The sequence below is a fragment of the Amphiura filiformis genome, chromosome 11 (assembly GCF_039555335.1).
Source record: "Amphiura filiformis chromosome 11, Afil_fr2py, whole genome shotgun sequence".
NCBI classification, from domain to species: Eukaryota; Metazoa; Echinodermata; class Ophiuroidea; order Amphilepidida; family Amphiuridae; genus Amphiura; species Amphiura filiformis.
Window position 1 is genome coordinate 51813740 of NC_092638.1, and position 18297 is coordinate 51832036.

Consider the following 18297-nt stretch of genomic DNA (forward strand, 5'->3'; position numbering starts at 1 on the left):
CACAATGAATCAATGAATAAGAATAAGCTTTCTATCCTTCTATTGCATGCAGATTCCCACAGAGGTGGGCACATCATCAGTTTTGGTGGGTATGCTCCCTGCGAAACCACAAATAGTGGGTGTGATTGCATATCAGTAAAAGGGGGTCTTTAGGAACTGTAAAAATCAAGGGTTTTTCTGGTTAAAAATTATCAAAATCAATGGTCTGTGGTACTTTCTATTGGTAAAATTCAGGGGTCTTTCATTGAGTTGTGTGGTCAAAAAAAACAGGGGTCTTTCCTTCAACCAAGACTGAATGCAGGTCTTACCTTTAAATCACAAGTGGTGTTAAGAAGCAGGTTACTGGGCTTGAGATCCCGATGCAGCACGTTGGCCGAATGGATGTACTTGAGGCCTCTCAGGATTTGGTAGAGGAAGTAACAGATGTGGTCGTTACTAAGATGTTGTGTCTTCAACAGCTTGTATAAGTCTGTCTCCATTAAACACTGTACAATGTAGCTGGTTTTCATCCACAGTTAAGGAATCAATTGCAAATTATAAAATAAACATATCACATACAATATTTCAAATTGCTTACAAGATCATACTCTGACCACCGTGTGAACTGTTTGGGATTTCCCAAAAATTTCCCAAAAGGGCCGCTGTGATAAATATTGCAGGCTCAAAATAAGGCGGGCCCATGGGCCCATGCCATGGCCCTCAAAAATTTGTGAGGGCCCCAAAAATGTAAGAGCAAGGGCCTGATTGGACGAGAGCTGTGCATAAACAAAGTTAGTGCCCAGCTGCTTTAGCATGAAGATAGTGAGTTTTAAAGTAGCGTGAAGATAGCAATATAGAATTTTTTTTTAGAATTGTACAAATAATTTTTCATTTTGTTTGATAAATACAATCACCGGAATTTTGAATAGGGTTTATATAAACACAATCAATAACCCCCAATTCCCAATTTCAATCCTAATTCTATCCGACACTGCTTTAAATAAAATCAAACAAACAAATTGTGTGAAAAATATGCTAATGAGATTTCAGACGGATTAAAATAACTGAACAAGTTAAATGCTGCATGCATAATTTCTTTTATTTATCATTTCTGTTCCTGTATAAGGCATAAAACTGAAGTTTATTTGTCGTAATGGATGAAAAATAAAGAGGGTTTGCGGTCATTGTTTTGTTTTTACTAGCTTGTTTGCAAAATTACTGCAACTAGATCAAGGTGACATAACTTGTGATTGGCCATACTGCCATTTCTATAAAGAAAATAACCAAACTTTACACCAAAACAAGTGATTGATAATTGAATTCTATGAAAATTACATTAGTGGAGGAAAGAAATAACCAAACTTTACACCAAAATGAATGATTGATAATTAAATTTTAAAATTTGTTTTATTTTTCCTGTATTTTGAAAATTACATTAGTGGAGGAAAGAAAATAATCAAACTTTCCACCAAAATGAATGATTGATAATTAAATTCTACAATCATTTTTATTTTTCTGTGGTTTTGAAAATTACATTAAACTGGAGGAAAATCTTTTCCTCCCCTGAAATTGGAACCAATCCATGAGTCTGCAGTTTTTGTTAAGTCGGTTCGGGTTATTAGAAACAAACATTGTTTAATGCACAGCAAGCTGTCAAGAAAATTAGGCTGATTGTTAACATAATGATCTCTAGAGAAAGGTAATACTAGAGCAGTAATAACAAGTGAAAATAATCTGGTAACACGTCGGCTGCTCAGTGCCAGAAGCGGGTAAGTGCAAAAGCTGCCTTGTGAACATTTGGCAATTTACACACAGTATAGGCCTATATAATTAGTACTCATCTACACATGGTAGCTATTGCACTTACCCACTGCTGCGTGTAATGACCTATCACAGCTATTATTCGTCTTCACCTGGCTCCAAGGGGTTGCTTGGAAGACAGCGATTTACCCTGGAAAAATGGTGGCCTGCTTTTGAATATATCCCACAGTGCTTTAGAACATACGTGTAGTAAATGTTGTAATAAATTACGACATTAAATCCCCCATAGAGCTCCATGTTAAATGGTCAAGATAGCAAGTGGGCCTTCTTTCATTTTACTTCATTATTTTAGCTTAAAAGAGACAGAAAATCTTCCTGACAGTTGCATCATGTACTAATATTATTTCATCTTTTTTGGTTAAGAATTACAAAATTAAAACTCAATGAAAATCGTACATTATGGCTTTAAAACAGTTACATAATTATTTTCAAATAAAAATTTGTTTACTACATAATTTCAGTAAATGTCCTTTTCTGTTTGCTTGTTCTTTAAAATGATGGCAAACCTATCAGAGTCCTTGTGCCTTGGTGAACGTTCAGTAATGTGGAAAAGTCCAGTGATCGCCCCTCCCAGTGACCATGGCAAGAATTATTGACCATGCAACTGAAGCGCACTCAAGCACTGACCTGTTGAGAATACTTCAGAGAGTGCAGGTCATGGTTTCATGATAACAACTCAAATGAGGACTCATCTCGACTCAGACCATGAGCTACATGTATGATAAATCTCCCGGGTTGTAAAATAATGCATTGGGCGGAGATGTGCATCTCACACTCTGAAAACTGACCCCTTACCCCATAGATGTACCAAGAGAACCAATATTTACACATTTTCTGGACTTTCAAACTCTTTCTGCTAAAAATGAAGATGAATTTGCCAAATCCTGGATGCACCCCAATCTGCTGGACATTCCCCTGCCCACCTTTCCACTATAAGAACCCAGGTGTAAAGGGTGAATGCACCAAGGCAGATGAACTTGTGAGAGGGGATACAATGTTAAGGCATCTTAAACTTGTGAAGATACATTGAGCTTCTTCAGAAAAGATCCTCATGATTTACAAGTCATTAATATGATATCAAAGGACAATATTTTTTCACACCCGCCCCCCTTTTTTTACGAGTGTGTAAATGAAAATGACATGTTTGAAAATTGAAATTGAAACACACACACAAAACTCCTAATGATGTAATATTGGATATGCTTTCATTGAATGTCATGTGCTTGTCATCATGACATTTTAAATTAATGAGTCCACTCACCAAGGTAGAAGAAATTACACTTTACAATTTGCCAACAGACTATTTCAAAAAAGATTGGGGAAGGGGTGCCTTTTGAGCCATTTAGTTGACCTGGGGTGCATTCTCAGCCATTTATTTTATTTATTGATGGCCCTCAATTTAATGAAAAAAGGGATGCTTTTTTTTCTAAATTTTCTTTAAAAATGGTATAATTTATGGGTCACTTTTTTGTCAAATTTTGGTTTAAAGTTGGGTCATTTGTAAATTTTGGTTTACAGTTGGGTTATTTGTCAGCGTTCCAGCTGCACATCCCCACCCAAACCAAAGTTGAGACCCCCCCCACGAGCCCACTCACCAAGGAAGAAATGGCACTTAAATTACCTGTAGACAAATTTGCCACCAGACTATGTATACACTATGGACCACAATGGCCTCATCCCAATGGCATAGTTCAATAACCTCAATTAAACCATCATAGTGCAAAATTTGACCTCAATTTGCAGAGTATGAGTTTTTGTACTCAAATTTCAAAGGTCATTCAATGAATGTACACATGTGTGCCCTGATAGATGAGCATGCTGTGGATCCTAGTGATAACATGATCATGCACTCCTATCATTTCCACACTTTCAATACTGATCATATCCACATACAATTTGGGCTGTTCCAGTTGAACTCCATACACCCCCTAATGAAGACATGACCTCAATCTTCCACACAAGGATTGCGAGTTTCAAATGGGGTTACCTAAAATGGGCCACTCCATTTGAAATTCACACTCCCTGTGTGGGAGATTAAGGTCATATCTTCCACAGGGGTGTATGGATTTTAACTGGAATAGTAGCTCAATCCCATCTCAAAGCCAGCTAACAGATACTCTAAATTAGGCCGTATTATTCTTACGCATTAGCGGTTTTGGACCCGAGGCAAAGACGCAATGAAAATGCCTCCTATATAATAAATGATGGCAAGGTGGCGAGACAATTTTAGTGTACAACTGAAATTTTCGCAACGTTTTTATTTTCATGCATTTCGCCAGTAATGTAAGAAACATGAATATTGAAGTCCACAAAAATATTTTGACCCATCACCAAGGCTTTAATGTGTAGGGCTTCGTATGCACCCGCAAATAAACAAAAATACTTCAGAGCAGTTTAAATCATGAAACATTATACTGTGAAAATATCTCACTATTATGAAGTGTCTTTTTTCCCCTCCAATAAATATAGCATCAGTGATCGATCAACACTTTTTCTGTTTTAACAAATGTCCACTTGACATTTAATCGGACTGGTCAGGTCTGCAACTAAAAATAATATTGTTTCATGTTCATTTGGATTTGCGTCATTTTTCGATGGATTTCAATTTGTAAAATCACTTATTTACAGTTTTATAAACAAGCTTCATTTCATTAGAGTGCACAAACTTTACAGTCATGAAAATTCATGAAGTGTTTTTGACAAAAATCCCGGCCCAGTAAATGCCACCCCCAAAAAATAAATAAATAAACAATATCCCCTTATGCTACTTTTTTCCAATACAAAGATCCATAATTGGGAGAAAAAATGACAAAAATGTCCACTTTTTGGTGATAGTGATATGGCATTCAAAAAGTCCAATATATTAGAGGTTAGTGCACTATTTATGATCAAATTCACACAAGCACTTTTCTTTTGAAAAAGGTGCACTTCTGGAAGTCTGCTTCTGCACTTCTGCTCCCACCCCCAACCCCCAAATAAATCCTGTGTAAGAGCCTGCCAAGATCATAGTTAATAGTTGTGGTAGCCGATGTTTACATTTTGTTTGTACACCAACCAAAAGTGAATGCTTGGTGGAACTGGTCGGCGTAGTGCTAGAAGTACGCTCGAGGTGTGGACACACGGTAGGAGTAGCGAAAATATTTGTGGAATTTTTATCAATGTTAGCGTAAGTTTACGCTGGGTGTAACTCAAAATGTGAACACGACTATTTAAATTTTGTGTAGCAAACAATAACACATTGTACAATAGTCAAGTGTCATTTTATACAGAAAATACTATTCAAATTTCAAACATAATACACAATTGAATCAGTACTTTGCCTGAGTCAAAAATACAAATCCTATTTTTATTTGTTAAGCAATACCAGTCCCATTTAGATATTTTGTATGCTCAAACAAAAATACATAACACAATACAATTCATATCGCAAGTATTGTTTAGCACAGGAAATACTACAACAAGATTGAATTGCTCTCGCCTGCATGAAAAATATAACCTTTTTTAATATCTGCTGTACAATACCAGCTCTACAGGCATGTATAGACCTGGTTTTACATTGCACACATGTTACATGATCTGGGAAAAAAATAATAGTACTTTCCCTGAAATGTGGAACACTTTGCTATGCCATACCAGCTACATTAAGACCTGGTGTTACATTATATATTAAACGCATAAAAGCGTCATGATTATTAAATTACGAGTCTGGAACCCAGACATGCTAAATTATTGCCAGTACTTTTTTCCAGTCATTTTGGGGTTGTAAAAATTAATGTACCTGGCAACCTACACGTTTTCAAATTCTATATCATTTAATCATTGCTTTGCATATATATGATTGACGAGCCTAATCGGTCATAATAACACTTGGCTCTTAAACATGATCATCTAGTACGGGACTGTGTTTTGGAATTTGCAGGAGAGCATTAAATAGCTCTTCTGGAGCTGTCAAGGTGAGCTGTTTAGAGTATTTACAATAGAATGTTTGGAGAGAATGGTCAACTAAGAAGAGCTAAAAATCACTCTCACTCAGATTTAAGGAGAGCAGTAGTCGCTCTCCTCAAAAGGCAGTCCCTGTCTAGCCGGAACACAGTTCTGACACCTCTTACATGTTTGTACATAACCTTGGTTGTGTCTTCCGTAAAATGCCATGTATACAACAATTATGCAATGAGATACTCCCATTGATTGAGGTCTGATTTGATACCAGTAGTAGTGTAGCCAGGACTTTTCCAGAGGTGGGGGTAAAGGCAAATGGGGAAGAATTTGATGGCTTTCGGCTCCCATACCCCATAAGAATCTCCAGATATTGGTAAAAATGAAAATCCTAACCATATGCATAAATTATGCAAATTGGCTATTTAATTAGCATATTTTGGGCTGCAAATCTAATCAGGTTGAGCACCTCTGGCTCTGCTACCCCCTCCCCCCCACCAAGTTACATCACAGTACCCCATATGGATCTCCAAATATTTAGAAAAAAGAAAAACTTAACCATACGCATAAATTATGCAAATCACCTACGTTATTAGCATGTTTATTTGCTGAAAATCTTAGAATCATACGCATAAATACACAGAGAAAGAATACACCATCGCATATATAAATCCCTCTTTATGGCTAAAGTCAAATACACAGAGTTACTCTGTACTTAGCGATTTTGTTTGTATTGCTTTTAATTTTGTTTTGTTTTTGAAATCTACACTCCACAGAGATGCATTTATATCGTAAGTGCTCGGATAAAATTACTGTCATTTTTCATTCCCACTGACAGAGCTGCATGACAGTGCCGGATCTATTGCAGGTTCGCTAATAGTGATGTTACTATATCGCCGTCGAGCTGCATCCTTTTTATTAGTTTAAATTACATGTTGATGATGATGTGTGCAAAAAAAAAGGCAGACATAAACAGATGATTGGAACGATTGTATTGCATCAAATTATGATATGTCTACCCTGCATGAGCTGTTTCATGATCATGTTCTGTTCACAGAGTGGAACTTTTATTCAGTCTGGCAAATATTAATAATAATCAATAAAATTATAAGGCGTGGTTTTGAGCTTGAGGTTTAACCCTATGAGAACTACCTGCCGATTGGCCAAAAAGAAGTTTTCATTATCAATTGGACGAATCAGCAATATTGTTAGAATAATTTCACCACACAAAAAATTGGGGTGAATTACTTGCAAAGCTCCATTCTGATTGGTGATTAAAGTGAAGATATAATGTAATTGACCAATCAGAGGCAATGTTAGATCAGCAGGTAGTGCTCAGAGGTTAAGCATAGAGGCTTGTTTCTTAAAATTTTCAAAACTTGTGTGTTGAATTCCGATCGAGATGGGGAAACATTGCATATACTCCGATTGACCTACATAACATTCATTAGCGGTGGCGGCACCAGAAACTTTTTCGGGCCCCCTTGTAGAGCCCCCCCTTGTAGGGTCGCCACTGTTCATTAGCCTTAGTTTTATCCTTTCTTATCAGGGAGAGCTTACGATCTATTCGTTTGATCCATCTATCATGCAGGTCTCGAGTTCAGTTGCTCTGTCCGCACAATCTGGGATTATTTAAAAAAGTTATTTGGGATTTCTCGTTTGCCTAAAGGCTTTGACATAACCCACTGGATGGGTGTTCATTTCTGAATAAATTGAAGTAAATGAATTACACCACAGCAGAACTTTGTGTTGTTTTTTAAAAATACAAAATATGATTCTTGAAATGTTTAATATTAAATTGTATTAATATTTGAGTGATATAAAACAAGTACCCACAGTCTTAACCCCATGAGAACTACACATTACCTGCTTATTGGCCAAAATGAATATTGTGTCCAAATTTGAACCAATCAAGGAGGGTATTAGAAAGATCATCTGCAAATGCAAATTTGACCATAAATAGTTTAAAGCCTAGTCATAATTGGCTATTGAAATGAACATTTCAAGTTATCAACCAATCAGAAATGTTGTTAGAAGACCAGTAGCATTCAGGGGGTTAAATTCATGCAAAGGTCAAAATATAATCACTCAGATGTATTGTTCCATTCCACTCGCTGTTCCGGCTCTTGCAATGAAACAATCCATCTTTCACCTTGTGATTATATTTCGACCATAACACTCATAGACAGTTAATGTTTGTATAATATCATACTTCAGCCAAAAAAATCATGCATATTATGCAGGATAGATAGAGTACTGTCAGCTGCAACTGCAATTTTCATCCAAATATTAATATCAAATCTATTTTTAATGTTCTCCACTTCATACTTGTTTGTTCATTTTTAAAATACTACTATTGTACCACTTCAAGTATAAAGACTGAAGCACTGAATTGTTGGGTTTTCACCCATAACTGAAAATGCTGGAAACAGCAAAAGAATATGGGTCCAAAGTATCTAATTTATAATTTACGACAGTGTTGCTGTCACAGCCATTACAAAATGTGCAGTACGTGCTCTTCCATGAAGCAGCGTTAATATACCGACAAACTGATATATCTAGTTGCAAGTCATATAATGGGATGCGACACTCAAAATTAAGATGTGGGCTCAAAATCATGTTGGAAACTGATACCACAACAAGCCTACCAACGTGAAAATTATGCAAGTATTAAACTTCTGAGAGAGAGGCAATGGTAGTAGAAGGCAGGAGAAAAAGATAGAGTGAGACAGACAGATAATTGGACTGACAGACAAACAGACAGATATTTACACATCAGAGAATTACTTCAGACATGGGCGGCAGGAGCCAGGCCCGGAGCCAGGATTTTTTTTGGGGGGTGCTGATTTTGAAAAAAAGTGGACATTTTTCCAAGGGGGGAGGGCCCGGGGGGCCACTCATATATAAAAGTTGTAAGCATCCGCGTGAATTGACTTTCCAAAATGACCCTAAGCTAGGATGTCGAAAATTTGTCAAACTAACCCTAAACAAGGATTTTACTCAAATAAAAATACCCGAAGCGAGGAATTTGTTTGAAATTTACCCCTAAACAAGGACAGACAATACAAAAACACCGTAAGTGAGGAATTGGTTTGAAATTTGCCCTTATTCATTGCGTTTACGTGTGTCGGTACTCGGTAGAGTGCCATTCAGTGACAGTGATGATATCGGTAAGCTTAAAATTGGCGCTGTTGAAGTCGACTCCCGATTTTTTTTTAATCTGGTTGGTAAAATTGCTCAGAAACCACTCTTTTGTGCTGAATAACTTGATAAATATGTCACCACTAATGTCCGTTAATTGGGTAATTTTAGAAAAACTACCCTAAACGAGGATCGTCCTTAAAAAACACCCCTTCTTTTAGTAAAATGAGTGTTTTGAGACCCTAATCGCGGATCCTCGTTTTGCTTTTCAAAACAACCCTAAATCCGCGTTTTCTTTCACGGATGCTTACAACTTTCATATATGAGTGATCCCCCCAGGGGGGAGGGGCAATTTTGTGAAAAGTGGACTTTTCCCCTAATCTAGACTTTTTTGACCAAAAAAGCTTTAAACATCCAATTTGTTTTGTTTCGCTACGCTCGCAAATTCTTAAATTTTGGGACTTTTTGTATACTTTTTCAAGTTTTTTTTGGAGGGAGGGGTGCATTGCACCCCGGCCCCGCACCCCTCCTGGCCACGGCTCTGGCAGGAGCCATATTTTTCCAGTTTTAGCCATTAAATAAAACACTTCTGTGTATTTCTTAATATATTAACACATTGATCGTATATGAAATGAGTAAAGGAAGCCAAAAATCGCATTTAGATTTCCATTTCTAGTAGTAGTCTTGTATTTCTTGAGTAAAGTCCAAAAAATATAAAAAACACAAGTTTGAACAAAATTAACCTGGTCATTTTAGGGACATGCACAAATGTGCAGCAGACGCAGAAATGCATGGCACTGTCTGGTATAAATGTGCTTAGAAACCATGCAAATGGCAAATGCAATCTAATAAAGACCAAATCTGACATTTGACAGTCAGGTAAAATTAAAGTACATTAATGTTGTGCAAGCGAAGCTGTCAAATAGGCTGTTCCACTTGTAATCCATACACCCCCCTATGGAAGACATGACCTTAATCTTCCACACAGCCTGACACAGGGGTGTGGATTTCAAATGGAGTCACTCATTCAGGTAGCCCGTTTGAAATTCACACTCCCTGTGTGGGAGATCAAGGCTGTGTGTTAGAGGATGTATGGATTTCAACTGGAATAGCCTAAGTCAGAATCAAACACCATAGTTAACGTATGAGTTGATGCTGGGTATAGCCATTAACACTTAGTCATTTGATGTAATATAGAATAAGCGCTAGTATGATGAAATTGGTTATACAAGTAGGTCGATAGTCTGAAAGGTCAAAAGTGCAAAGGGTCATCAGTCCAAAAAACCAATAACTTGGTTATAAACTCTTACCCTCACCCTAACCTTAACCTATAACCTAAGCCCTGATCCTAACCCTAAACATATTCCTAACTCTAACCCAAAACATCACCACAACTCTAATCCTAACACTTACTTTAACCCTAGCCTACCCTAAAACCCTTTAGGGTTAGTCTCCAACACAGACAATGCACTACGTTGTTTCTTTTCTTTCTTAGATGTAATAATTGCAAGTTTGCAACAATTGGTGAGCAGGAACTGAATTAGCACTACTTTTGGGCTCTGTTGCTATTATAACTATCCAGAGAGGTTGCTATTATAACTATCCAGAGAGGTTGCACTGACGCGCTCGATTGATCGGTTCCTGAATCTGATGATTTGCGTCAGAAGTTAATAGACTCGCTAAACCAGGGTATTGACAAAATGATATGGTCTGTTCTATAAAAAAAAACTTGCGGTTCGGGTTTGCCTTTTAAACATGTTCAGGTCGGGTTGGGTCTGGTTCTGGGTTAGATGAGATGGGGAAGTTCATGGTGAAGAAAATCTTGCCCCGCAGGGCTCCAAGATGGAGTAACATCTGAAAATCCAGGGAATGATTTCTTTGTATTTGGATGAAAAATTTCTATCATTATCTGAATAATCATTTAAAATTGCCCCTTTAATTTAGGAGTGAAGTGAACTAATATTAGTTTAGGCTGGGAACAGGATGCAAAATTTGCAACCTCAAGGGTAACTCGCCTAGCGAGGCATGTGAGAGCCCATTACAAGCCTAACTGATAAGTTTTTGTAGTTACAATGACTTATGTGACTATTATAATACATGTATAATAGTAATTTCAGTGCCGTCATCAAAATTGAATTTTCTTGTCGCAAGCTTAGAGAATAAACATCCAGACAAAGCCCTCTCAAAGTGGATTCCGACTCTCGGAAAATCACTGCCACAAAATCGATCAGTTACTGTGTTCCTATCCAATAATCCATGATATCACATGTCTGTCAAAAGCACACTGAAAGGCTAGAAAGCAGCATACTTTCAAATAAGAGTCAAGTTTACATTGAGATATGTTGAGATCATGTATTGATTATGTTGAGATTATGTAATGCATATTTAACAAAAGCAATATTTAGGAGATCTTTGAACAATTTAATATACTTTACAATGTATATTTGGTAATTTTCATGAAGATTTTATTTTCAGCAAATTTCATGAGTCCAACCACAACCAAGAAAGTAAAAACATGCACAATGTTAAATGACACATTGCACATGTATATGATATGGGGCAAGTTTGAGCAACTGCAAAATAATACTTACCGGGCTATTGCACTAGAAATCCATACACCTCTATGGAAGTCCAGACTTTAAAATCTCCCATACAGGGGGTGAAAATTTTAAAAGGAGTCGCCAATTCAGGTAACCCCATTTGAAATTCACACTCCCTGTGTGGGAGATTAAAGTCATGTTATCCATTGAGGTTGTATGGATATCAACTGCAAATAGCCCAATATATTCCTTGTCCTTCAAATTACAAAAATATCCACAATAAGTGGTTGGAAACAGAGAAGATATCTTACCCTTCCCAGAATCCTTTGCACCATCATACCTCACCTCATTACAGTATTTAACACTCCTACATGTATTACTTTGTACAGGGCCCTTTATTTCATGTTGAGAATAGACTGCTTAAACATGGGTTGATAGTAGAATAATGAACAAATTTTGCAAGATCTGGATGTGGTCTATTCATTGAGGGTTTTTTGTCACTATTTGTCGACCCATGTTGCAATAGAGAGCGAACCAGTATAGAAAATTAAAATGGAAGAAAAGCATTGTGGGAAGTGCAAGATATCTTCTCTGGATTAGACTCTGCAAGGGAAGCTAATTCGCCTATTGCACCGTTCCGCCATATGCGAGGAGAGCCTCGAACTGGCAATAGACATGAAAGGAAGTATTATGTAACTTTACACAATGTTATATGACTGGTTCAATTCCCATTCATGCATGCTGCCAGATCGAGGCTCTCCTCACATATGGCGGAACCGTGCAATGGGTGAATAGAATAAAATATGAAAATGACAAAAAAAACAAAATAATTTTGCTTTTTACTTGACATATGAATAATTCTTCAATTACATCAAAATCGTGCTCACAGTTAGCATCAGCAGCACCACAATGTAAACAGAGCTAGTCCTCATTTATAATTTCCATACTGCCTTCTATTAGTGCGCATATCAATAACCTACTCGAACAAAATTCCCTCTGCTCTTCCCTGTGGTATCAATTACATCTTGAACTTTCCTCTTAAAATTTCATATGACGAAGCAAAAGTGTAACCATCATTTTACCTCCGTAACAATATATCGCTTACAGAGCTTGCTACTTCAAGCATATACTGCTGGTAAACAAGCGACATCTTATATAAAATTTATAACATAAAGTAAAAATACACACCTAATCGTGCTCAGCTTAAAATCTCTTCATAAATTGCGATATGGCAAGTTTGATGTTGGTAAAATTGGGTTTTTTTTGGAGATATGGACCATAAGTTTGCAACTCCTATTGTTAGTGTAATCAGTAATATAGGAATGATTCTCTATCAACAAGAAGTTCTTGCCATTATGCCAATGTCCTTGGCGACACACACCCCGTTTATCGCAGATCACCGATGCTAAGCAGCTTGTTTAGCGAATGTAGCACCGATATTTACGGCATGTTTCAATCAGCCAATCACGTCCTCCTTCCCTATTTACACTATGCACATGATAAATTGACAAAATGGTGCAAAAGAACTCTGCTAAAGGGTGTAATAATTGCTAACGATGAACCAGTAATCAGCAACTAATAACGAGATATTATCTCATCTTGATGATACAAAGCACAACCCAGTTCACTAGCCTAAAAGGCATTCCCCCTTCACTGGTGACTTGAGCTTGAGGCACAATTTGCAACACAAGCATTACCCCAGTGCAGTCCCTTCTAACGTCTCCTCATCTATTTTTTTACAAAAATATATTCTGGATCTTTTTAAAAACTACAAATTTATTCTATAAAACTGTGTTTCTACTGTCCTCTCACCGTGTTTTAACTGTCCTAACATAACGTAAATCTACAACTAAGTTCAATTAATGGCCTGATTCCCAGTCACCAGCATATGAAACAAAATTGAGCTTGTGGTGCCCGTTGCTACACATGCAGCCCCATCTCAAGTGTCTTATTTCCCTTTAAAAAATACATACCAAATCTTTTAAACTACAAATTTATTCTTTAAAACTGTGTTTCTACTGTCCTTGTATTGTGTTTCTATTGTCCTTACACTGTGTTTCTACTGTCCTCATATAATGTTCACAAACTATAACCCAGTTCACTGGCCCAAAAGCCATTCCCCCCTCACTAGAGACTGAACCAAATTTGAGCTTGAGGCACAGGTTGCAACGCACACAGCCCCAGCCACATCTCTAGTGTCTCCTTTATCTTATTTTCTTCTGAAAACCGCAAACAATTTTTTCCTCTCTCTTTGACGTCAGACTTGATACTTGCCTGGAGAAGTACATTGAAAAGTCGGCTTGCGAGACGACAAATATTACCTTTGCAAAACATATTTTGACTTCTATACTTATCTGTCGAATACTGTTTGCTGACAAATACGTGTATCTGGGTATCATTACTATGGCTATACAGCGAAATGTTATTATGCAGCTAAATATTTATCGCATGCTGCAAATTTTAGAAATCATATAGGAGACTGTACGGCTTCCCGATAGTGTGCGTCATTGCGTCCAGACGCGTATTTTACAAATTTGGACGCAAGTTCACATGGCTAATCAATTATTTTGCGTCCATGTCACATGCATGTGGAAGCAGACAAAACTTCGAAATTTTATCATTAATTGATGATAAAAAAAAGAAATTTGTATTCTTTTATATTTTTCAGATAATAAAAGCCCCAAAATTTTGACCCACCTGCTAAGAATTGAAGTAAATTCTGCAATATTTGTAAATGCAACGTCAGGAAATCGTGCACTTTTTGCATGCTTTCCTAACGATCATTGTCTGATGGCCTGGGGAAGTCCCGATTGATTTGTTTACAAGCTGAACACGTGCCGCTAACGTACGGTTAATGTTTATTTAATTATTTATCACAACCTGACAATATTCAATTTTTAATATTTTAAGTTTATTTTCTCATAAATAATCTAGGTTTCCTTTATTAGTATTATTGTTACGATGAATAAAAGCAATTTTAAAGACAAAATTCAAATGATAACCCTTTTTCGTATTATTTGTAGCATCAACAGCACGTTAATTTAAAAAAAGAAATGCGGAAGTAAAATTACGAACGAAAATTTGTTCCAGATTGACAGACTTTGCTCATGTTTTTGCACCTGTTTTTGACCACCTTTCGAACCAAAACTGACACAGAAATGAGAAAAATTACCATAGCGAATGGAGATGGAATGTCACGGCGAAAATGCACTGTTTTTTTTTTTTTAACAATCAACATTTGATGAGGTGTAGACCCGGGGTATAATATGTGTGTATCGTCATAATCGTGAATTTCAGATGGACGCACATTAAATCTGTCTGGACGCAAGTTTTTGCAACCTCGTCAGCAAACTTGCGTCATTACGGACGCACATTTTTAAAACCTTAACGGGAACCCTGCAGTGCGGGTGCCATGGGGGAGGGTAGTTTGGTTTATTGCATGGTGTGTGGGGGGATCTACTGGTGTTTGCCAGCAAACGAGGACACACACACACAAGACTTTCCAAAACAAACTGTTGATCTACCTACAAACCAGCTCACCATCCTTGGTTCGAGGTCTGCAGTACTTAGGTCATAATTGCATGCCAAACGCATTTGAGAGATTTGGTTTTGGAAATACCAGCTACAGTTGCTGGGCTGTGTATTCTCATATAAATACACAGCTAAACACACAGTAATCAACATTTTGTCCGCGGTACATATATGTCAATTAAAACTCAATTCAGATATCCATGTTTGGATAGCAACACACAAGGTCCTCATTTGCAGGCGCACACCAGGTGGTGTATGACATGCATTCCCTAAATTCAGTAAATTTTCATCGTCAACCGTGTAATTGAATGGGATTATTTTGAAATTTTAAAACGCTTGAAATATCACAAACAAATAGGCCTATGTTGACAAATAATATAAATACAAGCTAAAACCGTTGGGGTTCGATAATGAACCCCACAAAACTAACCGAGTATATGGAAAATGCCATACGGCCGGGCGGTTTTAAGAGTTGCCGGCTCGATCATGTCATCCGCCGCCTGGCGCACACAGTAGTATCTATGTGCCTATACATGTGGACCCATACATAATCATTTACATGTACATTGTGTGTTAGCATAGCCAGGCTATATCAGCATCACTTCTTCCAGTATGGATAGATAGATGATGCACAACGCATCATCATCATCATCATAATCTTCTCTCGTCTTGGCTAAATATGTTTTATGAGATTAGAGAATAATCCATGACCACTATCCAGGTACTTGGCTTGCTGCTGGGATTATGCTCATGCAGTAGTTCAAAATTAGCCCTGGTTAAATTCATATATATTTAAAGTGGCAAGAATTTAGAATTATTGCTATCACCATAGACTAGGATATGCGTTTAGGGTTATGATTAAAGTTAGGGTGTAGTTGGAATTATGCTTATGCAATAGTATAGCGCCATGCTGGAGGTTAAAATCATATTATGCTGAGACTTATTGGGGGGAGTGGATTCGCAGATTAGTGGATCCTCGCTTTGTACCACTGAGGTCCCAGGTTCAAGCCACGGCAGTTCCCGACGAACTTATGTGCATTTGGTTTCCAGTCCATGTACTCTGTTTACTCCAGGTGCTCCAGTTTCCTCCTGCTTCAAAGTCTGGACTTTCTTCCATGATTGTGAATGTCAAGTTACCGTATACCACTTACATAAACAAGTCAAGTCTGTTAATGTGTCAACTTTTAATATATCCACTAACATGAATCATGTGTCATGGGTTTAGTGCAATAAGGCCCTCTCTGCAATAGCTGCTATTGCCACTTGCCAGGTGTCATGTGTCCAATATAGAAGCTATTGGCTGCTGATTCTAATTATGACATATATCTGCCTTTATTTAGGATATACAGGGGTAAGATTAATTCTTTTTCTGTCTGTATTTACCGTACTGACGCGAGTATAGTCCCACCTTCGAGTAAAGTCCCACCCCCAAACTTTCGGAAAATTTCAGAAATTAAAAAAAAAAAAAAAAAAAAAATTTTTAAATATTTTTTAAAGTTATTTATTTTTTCGGTTTTGGAGTGTCCCAGGACCTAGACCTAAATGCTAGGATCATTCATGGTTGACCTAAAAAAAAAAAAAAAAAAAAAAAAAAAAAAAATTCAAGATGTTTTGTTATTTTTAATATGAAAATTGATAATTTGTATTCATGTCATACTCTATTATTAATGATTTCAAAATGCATTCAAATTCAATTTTTTTTTTTTTTTTTGAAATTCGAGTATAGTCCCACCCCCCAATTTTGAAAAATGTTCACCCCAAAACGGGGTGGGACTATACTCGCGTCAGTACGGTAATTAAAATTTCCACAGCACCAGCAATGGACTATTCCAGTTAAAATCGGACTTCTTTCCATATCCCTGTCACCTCATATCCGGATGGCATCCCTTGAATTTAGTAGCCCCTGAGCACTACTAGGATTAGCCTGGCTTCGGCCGAATGTTATAAATAAAAAAATCCATACACCCCTATGGAAGACATGAACTTAATCTCCCACACAGGCGTAGATTTCAAATGGAGTCGCCCATTCAGGTAACCTCCATTTGAAATTCACACTCCCAGTGTGTAAGGTTAAGATTATGTCTTCCATAGGGGGTGTATGGGTTTCAACTGGAATAGCCCTAAGAATGTGCTTTCCAAACCAAATTAAATCTTCACCTGACAATTTACTTATTAATTGAAATGCATTTGGATAGCATTTTACATCAGATTTTTTAAAAATCATCTAACAAAATCATTCAATCTAACATCACATATCCCAAGTTTGAAACGAAAACTATAACACGACTTTAAACGGTGCGCAAATAAGCGCAAATTTACCGTCGGCAAATATCTCTGTGCTCACACAACGCTGACACCTGCCATGCAAATGTCAGGTTAGTGAGAGACAGATCTTGAGATATATGACTGGCTATAGATATTAGTCACACATACACTCACTCAGTGGGTCATGAAATAGAACATTTAATGTTGTACCATTTCCCTTTTAATGTCATAATATCTCTGGTTATATAAGGGGTCCACATACTAAAAGAGTTGACAAATATCAGGTGTAAGAACTAATAAACGAAAAAAGAAAAGTGTTTCCGGTAAGCCAAAGGCATTTCCTGCACTTTTGAGTAATTTTGTTTAAATTTCATCCACTTTTTTATATTCCAGAAATGTGAGAAAGTACAGATTTTATCCGTTAGTTTACAGGAACATACAAATCAATGAAATAAATCAATAGATATATATAGTAAATTAAATTAGAAGAATTTTTGACTTCAACACTACTTAATATTTGATCGCTTACAGGGAGCGCTTTCACAGTACCAACTGCATCCTCAGCCGGATGTTATGGCTCTGATCATTTATGGCTTGTTGACTAGGGGGGGGCGTATATAAATAGTGATTAGGCCAAAAAAAAAAAGGTTCGTCTCAAAGCTTAACGCGAGCGTTTGTAAAAATCCCCCGATTTGACAAAAAAACAAATGCAGAAATTTTTTTTATTTCAAACAAAATTTTTTTATAGTTTTTCCAGAAAAAATCGTGAAAATCAGACTTTTTCTCAAAATACCATGAAAAAAGTCGGAATAAAAAAAAAAAAAAAAAAAAAAAATGGCATTTCGCATTTGTTTTTAAATTTCTTGTGAGCTTTGAGACAAACCATTTTTTTTTTTTTGCCTTATTTTTTTATCTACATTTTTACAGCTGATGTGTTCATGCATGGTTTGAAACCTATTTTACCACAAATCCTGATGAAAAGAAAATGGAGGAAACTCTAGTCTTACTTTTTTGGTACACCTTCTATTTAACCTTTTAGTTTTGCGCCACATCTGAGCTACCTGATACACAGGGATCTTCCATG

The 18297-nt window shown here is 36.9% G+C and overlaps 1 protein-coding gene across 1 annotated transcript in view; it reads right to left on the reverse strand.

The window, feature by feature from the left end:
• Positions 1-18297, reverse strand: part of LOC140164976 (mitogen-activated protein kinase 1-like) — a 74608-nt gene that overhangs the window by 17442 nt on the left and 38869 nt on the right. The window contains exon 4 of the mRNA XM_072188381.1: positions 309-498. Coding sequence (XP_072044482.1) covers positions 309-498 — 190 coding nt within the window. The remainder of the gene's footprint in view (positions 1-308; positions 499-18297) is intronic.